At 36.5% G+C, this 7,815-nt stretch overlaps 1 protein-coding gene across 1 annotated transcript; it reads right to left on the bottom strand.

The window, feature by feature from the left end:
• Positions 1-735: 735 nt before the first annotated feature.
• On the bottom strand, positions 736-4,263 carry nsun4 (NOP2/Sun RNA methyltransferase 4). Its single transcript, XM_081373861.1, has 6 exons — positions 4,138-4,263; positions 3,672-4,045; positions 3,433-3,587; positions 3,180-3,340; positions 1,986-2,110; positions 736-1,399 (listed from the first exon to the last, which is right to left on the bottom strand). Exons 1-6 carry the CDS (start codon positions 4,228-4,230, stop codon positions 1,123-1,125), a joined length of 1,185 nt encoding a protein of 394 aa, XP_081229987.1. The 5' UTR covers positions 4,231-4,263; the 3' UTR covers positions 736-1,122.
• Between the last annotated feature and the right edge of the window lie 3,552 nt (positions 4,264-7,815).

Here is a 7,815-nt window from a genome sequence, read left to right as displayed (position 1 = left end):
AAACCTGAAAGCAATTGTGACTAGATATGTCATCTTAATTACACACTTTCCCCGAAAAAAAACCAAACGTTTAGCTAGGACTTGATGAGCCCGATCTCACGGGAAAACGTACAAATTCTTTGAGGTGGCTTATTCGTACGAATTCATACGACCTGACTCGTACGAATTAGTATGTTTTTTGCAAAATCGTACATATTTTACGAATTGGCCAATTCGTATGAATTCATACGAATGACCTACCCCTGACCCCGCCCCTAAACCTACCTATCACGTGGGTTTAGACAAATTGTACAAATTCGTACGAGTGAGGTCGTACGAATTAGTACGAATTAGCCAACCTTTTATCATTCGTACGAATTCGTACAAATTGGTCATGAGATAGCGTTGTAAAATAAAGAAATACGGAGAAAAAAAAGTTGAGAGAATTCAGAAAATGCAAGTCACACACACACACACAAATAGCCTACAAACACAATTGTTTAGGGATTTTCTCTGAACCCTTTAGGCAACTGAAGTAGTTCATTAACATAAATAAATATATTTAAGATAATTTTAAAATGATGAAGACCAGCATGTTTTGGTAATCTGCATGATAGGAAGAAGACAGTCCTGGTTGTTCTTTGAATCATGCAGAAATGCATACTGTCAGTTCAGTTCTAGAACGGTTCGTCGACGCCCCCTACTGGCCAAACTTGGGAACACGTGAATAACAAATGAACAGGATTCTCAAGTTTTCAAAACCATTGATCTATTCTTGATTTCAGTTATTTGTTTTTAGTCGATTTGTCATTATTGCAGGAACAATGGATTCTGCTTTTCACTGTTCTACTCAACAGGGGATACATATTCAATTATACTCTGGATAGATGCTGTATTGCTATTTATTTGTAAACCTTCATTTGTTTTTGAAATTGACAGGTATTAAACTTCCCCATGAGAAAAGGGAAAAACAAAACTATTATCATCACTATTATCTTCTTTACAACAGTAACATATTCCCAGGTGGGGTTACATTAGTTAGAGCCTTATATTCAGAGAAAGTTCCATGTCTGGTCACTAGGGTGCACTATTGCAGCAATAGTGGTGTGACACTTTCAATTGCGCTAATATCGGAATGTCCGGCTAGTTTATTCGTTGTAATTTACACATATAAATAGGTCCAAAGTTGGCACACAGGTGTGGTAAAACCAGCTCCCCGACACTTAAGTGTGGCGCAAAGTGGAAAGTGTCAGAAAAGCACTGAGCGAACCATCTGAGGTCCTGAACCTGTACTGTGATTCCCAGCTCCTCCTGAGCGAGACTTATGGCCTGTTGCACCACACACTCATTCTGCAGCTGGGACAGGGAACATGTAGAGTACACTATGTGTCCACCTCGGCGAGCGGCCTGGATCCCAGCCCTGGACGGAGAAAGAAATATCCGATTAATTCGAGTTCTCAGTCAGTATTTATGCAACATCCACATATATTACCCTAAAACACATTCAAGAAAATATTTTTTTTAAAGTCAAGGTAGTCAACAATATATATATATATATATATACACAGTCAAAAGTTTGGAAACATTATATTTTTAATGTTTTGAAAGGAGTTTCTTATACTCATCAAGCCTGCATTTATTTGATCAAAATACAGAAAAAACAGTCATATTGTGAAATATTATTACAATTTAAAATAAAGTATTTTTATATACTTTAAAATATAGTTTATTCCTGTGATGGTAAAGCTGAATTTTCAGCATCATTACTCCAGTCTTTAGTGTCACATGATCCTTTAAAATCATTCTAATATGCTGATAATATGCCAATATAAATCTTTACTATCACTTTTTATCAATTTGATACATCCTTGCTGAATAAAAGTATTAATTTCTTTCACAGAAGGAAAAAAATTAGCGACACCAAACTTTTAAACGGTAGTGTATATTGTTAAAAAAAAAAAAATCAATTCTATCCTATTGTTTGCACATTTAGACAAATTACTTACACAAGAAGCTGTGTTTGCAAGAGTGGAAGTTTCTGTCTCTCTTTGGTCCGGGACCTCTTAAATAAATTGTTCTCCTCCACCATTGCAGAGTGTCTGTCTGTGGTGCAGGGAACATCTACAAGCACCTGTGAGAAGATGGAAGATGAATGGACGGTACAATGAAGACACAATGCCCAGACATGCCTGAATACTATTTGTGCTGTTGCCATTTGCTTGGCAGAGATACATACTTTAATCAGAACACCACAGGGTTTAGGAAAAAAGTCTATGCTCACCAAGACTGCATTTATTTGATAAAAAATAAAGTAAAAACATAATATTGTGAAATATTTTTACAATTTATAATAACTGTTTTCTATTTTAACGTCATTTATTACTGTGATGTAAAGCTGAATTCTCAGCATCATTATTCCAGTCTTCAGTGTCACATGATCCTTCAGAAATCAGTCTAATATGCTGATTTGCTGTTCAAGAAACATTTCTGATTATTATTATCAATGCTGAAAACAGTTGTGGTGCTTAATATTTTTGTGAAAACCGGGATACTGTGAATTCTTTTTAAGGATTATTTGACGAACAGAAGTTCAAAAGAACAGAATTTATTTGAAATATTTTAACTTTATAAATGTCATTGTTGATCAATTTAATGCATTCTTGCGGAATAAAAGCATTGCTTTCTTTAAAGCTACACTGTGTAGGATTTTCTCCCATCTGGCAGTGAAATTGTTTATGACTACCAACTGAATATTACTTTCTAGCCCCTCCCATTCTGAGGGCGTTTTAACTCCTACGGTGGCCGTATTATTTCAAATCTGCCGGCAGTCGTGAGTAATCCCCCTCTCGTATTCGTCACAGAGCCACTGAGTGTAAAAACACGAAAGACGAAGCTTGAATTTCCAGGTATGTCCCTCTTTGGCTCATGTATTTTCAAGATGGAGGCTGTCGCCATTCGAGCGACTCGCTCGTATGTATTCTGAATCGCAGATTCTACACTTACGAGAATACTTGATTAGTTGGTAGAAGCAATTACACATTAAGTGTAAATTAAAGTGTTTTTTGCTAAGAATCAACTTAAATTACACAGTGTAGCTTTAAAATAAAAATCGTACTGACCCCAAGTCAGTACAACATGGCATTCTGCTTTAACTTCATAACACAGGTGCCTCTTCTCCAGACATTTTGCCTCATACTAACTCTGTCAAAGCGGTTCTCCTCGGTCAGGCCTAACTGACGACCATCAGTGGATGTGATGTGGATTTTGTTTTCATCCAGTAACTCTTTAGGCACGTAGCTCTGAAGAGTCCTGCGTAATCTTGTTGTGCGGGAAACTGATAAGTCATTAGCCCATAGATAATCTGAAACGGGGGGATAGGTATATTAAATCATATCATATATGAAGACCTACATTTCTTCCATTAGGTAGCTTTGCCGTTATTCATTTTCATACCGACTGAATGTGCCTGTAGGAGAGCAAGGGTCTTCCCTCCAGGAGCTGCACACAGATCCAGCACTGTGTGTCCAGGCTGGACGTCCAGCGCTAGTGCAGGCAGCACCGAAGCAGCATCCAGAAGGTAATATCCCAGTATACCACTGCTGTCAGGTCTAAGTTAATAAGACAGATATATTAAACATAACTTTGGACAAGATAGAATAACTGATTTTTTGTTTGTTTGTTTGTAATTGTACCTTGCGGGCTTAAATCTAGATGTGTCTCCTTGTGGAAAAACAAGACATTTGATATCAAGACTTATATTGTGCTGAAGAGCAGCAGGTTCCAGCTCTGTTGAATCTCTGTGTGAGGTTGTGGAGTCCTCCTGTGAATGTTGATGTACCTCATTACTGGAACAGCCAATACTGATGAAATCTTTACAACCTTGAGCTTCTAAGTCTGTGATTATGTGAGGTTCTGAAGAGAAACTGTTTATCAGTGCTCCATACTTTTGTTCACACAGCATGGCGACTCGAATAGCGGGCCACAGGTCCTTAAACTGCATACTGTACGTTGTGTCAAAGTTGTGCAGAGCAAGTTCAGTAGATGGGAACTTGGGCCTTGTTGCTGCCTAATGGAATATAGAAGACGACGAGAACATCTTAAGATATGAATTTGCCACGTTGTTTTTAATTTGAAAACCACTGCAAACTCATTACTCACCCATTTTGTTTTAACCCGATACCGTCGCTGAATAAATGTAATCGAGTCTTTGAATTTATTTATACAAAATCTCGTGCATACGTGCGCTGCCATGTTTGTGTATCATCAAAAGCGTCCCTCGCTTTTGTCCTCATTGGTTCCTAGCTTGGTTTTGTGATTTTCGCGCATACAAGTGATTACTTGTGATAAGAAATACTTGTGAATATATAAAACAATAGGCATTTTGTTTTTGTTTATTTATTCACCAATATATTACAAAATATATAATGGATAAAGTGCATATAACATTAGAACTTTCCAGAAATTTCTTTCGTGAGCCCATACTATTGCGAAGGCTGAACTCATACGCTTATTATGACGTTATTTGGAACTATCCAATAGCGTTCCTAATTAATATTTATTAGCTAAGCCTTTACCGTAGTAGAATTCGTAAATTGGCATCCCTATGATATCCACACACATACAGCTCAACTTTACGTTTAGCGGTTGACCTTTGTGGCTTCGTTGTGTTTAAGTGTGAATTCAAAGCATACAAGTATGGTTTTTGAAAGGGAAACGATCAAACATGGACAGCCTGACGAGGCGGAGGAGGTACGGCCACTAATTTTAGAGTTTTACTGTAGTTTAAAGAAAGTGCATTTGTGAAGTTATGCAACTGGCACGTCATTGTATAACTACAGGCAAGTTGATTCTTACATGTCAGCTGTCCTGACATAAAGATAAGAAAACAGTTCTGATATTTCAAGCCTGGCCTATAATAACACGTTTAATATAGTGTTATAATGTATTTAATTTATGACGCTTACATTGCAAATACGTTAAAATGACTATAAAGCACAACACAATGATATCACTTAGGACCACAAAATTGTTCATCCCAAAAAAAAAAAAAAAATTGTTATGTAGTGTATTACAATATGTTTGTGGCTCTTGTCCATTTATTTGTAAAGGAACAAACACCAATAGAGGAAGATGCGGGAGAAGATGGTGCTGATGAGGATGAAGAAGAGATGGTGGTATGTTACTACAGTAAATTGAATCCTTATTAAATTCCTCTTCAACTTAAACAGTAAGATATACACACACACACACACACAGCAAATCTGAATAATTGGGAAAAAATGTAAATTTGAGGTTAAGAAATTCTTAAGAAAATTAAGTTTAAGTAAGCAGAACTGTCAGATTTCAATTTTGTACTCATAGGTTTTAATTGCTCCTAGTCCTAACTTTAAAATTGAGCAGGTTAATTCATACATTTAACTTAAAATGATAAAGTTATCTCAATTTAAATATTAGTAGTGAAAATTTAACTACTAGATATAACTAGCTAATTGGTGATGCTTTGAAAACATTAACATAGCAGTTGTTGTAAGAGTAGCCTACAACAATATAGAACATTTTACATACAATAAATGCTCAACCAAATTCATGCTGTAACGTGACAAAACGTAATGTTCATCTTCAACCAAGAACCCCTCAAAAAAAAAAAAAAAACACAGAAACTCTCCTAAATTAGTATAACAAAGCATTAAACACTACTAAATATCTCGCTTAACATTTATCTTGCACAAAAAACATTATGTAACACTTAATTTTAGCATTTACTCGCCCCTTCGAGTGTCAATGCAAAGCATGCTGGGAAATAAAAATCCCAGCCAGTTTTAGGCAAATTTAAGTTTGTCTTTTTAGTTTAGTAAAGTACTTAAAGACTAAACAAATAAAAGCATCATTGCTGAAGGAGAGGTGATTGTCATAGATTAAACCGTGTCTGGCCCCCTGCAGGACCCCCTAGAAACAATAAGACAGAAATGTGAGCAGACAGCACATTGCATGCATGCACAAGAAAGACTAGAAGCTTGTGAAACTCGAGTTGGCTCACGGTCACACACTGAAGAAGACTGCACAGAGGAGCTGTTTGACTTTCTACATGCACGGGACCACTGCGTAAGTCACTCTCAGCCCCTACTAGGGGCTCAAACAGTTCTTAAAAACATTGCTGTAATATTGTAATATTATCATTGTCTTCCAGGTTGCACAAAAGCTCTTCCGTTCGGTTAAATGAAGCCCCTCTGAGACACTGTCCTTTCGTTCCAGTGGAGTATCTCAGCTGTAGATGTGCATTTAAAAAGTACAGAACAAGCATAAACAAATCTCAAAACTTGTATTTGTGTTGTATGTGAATAAATGTGTGTAGACTTCATGTACACCTCTTTGCCTTACATTTACATATTAGTTGGTTCTTTTGTTTACATGTGACCAAAAATGTAACTGTATGTAAATGTATATTCTGCTTTTCAGGAGTCACATCAAAACTATGATCCTATTGCAATTCCACATAGTCCCACATGGTGGCAGTAGACATCGCATTTTTTTTTTTTTTTAAATCTGGTAAACTTAGATTTTTTTGATAAAAGGAGACCATTCTTGTTTGGATTTTGTTGCAGCAGCGTTGCAAGCAAGAACAGCCCATGAAAGTAGGTTTTTCATTTTATCTAGCTTCTGGATTATTATTTGCATATTTTTCCATGTGCTACGTAAAAGCCTCAGGATTTCCACAGGAGAAACATGACTAAGCATCTAACTGAAACTCAATTTCACCTACCTTTATACAGATTTAATGAGATTAAAACTACGAGGGGGAAATATTCATGCTCTTAAGTTTGCTCTCAGGGGCCTATACCATGAAGCCGGTTTAGGTGGCTAGCCAAGTATGTTTCAGATTAGTTTGCGCCAACCCTGAGTTTCAGGCACTATAAAAGTGGTTTGACTTTTAGCAGTGTTCATCGCCATAGTAACTAACTCTCCATGGCTAACCTGTTCCGGCGCAGGTGATGTTCCAGGTAAGAGGTTGCAAACCGAACTTGGACCAATCAGCTGTGAGCAAAGGATAAAGTCACTCCACCTGTTTCTGCTCCAAATTAAAGGTCACTACATAGCAAATTATTTTTAAAGACAAAATTGTCTGGATTTTAGTAATGCTTATTTAGAATACATTTTTTGTATGATTTGTACCCTTAAATCGATCACGCGTATAATTTTAGTTCATCAATTATTATTACGCAGAGTTTAAATAAATAAATAAAAGGTAATATGAATACGCTTTAGAATCAATATATAAAGCTATAAAATGACTACACGTGAGCTTAAATGTTCAATTCTCTCTATACCTTTATCAACTGTATAAACTAACTTCACAACTTTTACTTGCACTGATATACAGTAGCAAGACTTTTTATTAGTTGTCCTCTTTCATAGACAGCTAATTTCTTCTTACTGTGTAAATTTGTTTAAATTCTTAGTGTGAATCACGCTGCTTCTCTCGAGAGAAATGAATCGCAGTTTCACTTTCTCAGCATGTGATTGGCTGTTCGCTAGTGATGTCACACCTAAACTCTGGATCAAAGCCTGAGTTGACAAAGTTGATGATCAGCATCATGGTACAAACAAAGCCTGGTTGGATTGGTTTGGTTTTGTCAACTCGAAACTAATCCTGCAACCCAGAGTTTGTTCAACTACCATCACGGTACAAGCCCCTGGTTTAAGAGGGAAAATGACTGGCGTTTATTAACCGCATTAAGAAATAAGGTTATAAAGGAGCTTAGAAAGGTGAACGATATTTTTTTTTTAATTAAGGCTATCTGTGAAGCTAGAGGAAATACCAAAGAAATATGGCAGAAT

This window comes from Scardinius erythrophthalmus (assembly GCF_964197995.2).
Source record: "Scardinius erythrophthalmus genome assembly, chromosome: 9".
NCBI lineage: Eukaryota > Metazoa > Chordata > Actinopteri > Cypriniformes > Leuciscidae > Scardinius > Scardinius erythrophthalmus.
The sequence above is the reverse complement of the archived record's forward strand: the minus strand, read 5'-3'. Positions and strand labels throughout refer to the sequence as shown.

Excerpts from the sequence above, each read along its gene's own strand:
- nsun4 (XM_081373861.1), bottom strand. The coding sequence starts at position 4,230 with ATGGCAGCGCACGTATGCACGAGATTTTGTATAAATAAATTCAAAGAC. Across the intron at positions 2,111-3,179 it reads AGGAGAACCGCTTTGACAGA|GTGCTTGTAGATGTTCCCTG; the intron begins GTTAGTATGAGG and ends ATCTTCTCACAG. Across the intron at positions 1,400-1,985 it reads TTGCAAACACAGCTTCTTGT|GGCTGGGATCCAGGCCGCTC; the intron begins GTAAGTAATTTG and ends TTCTCCGTCCAG.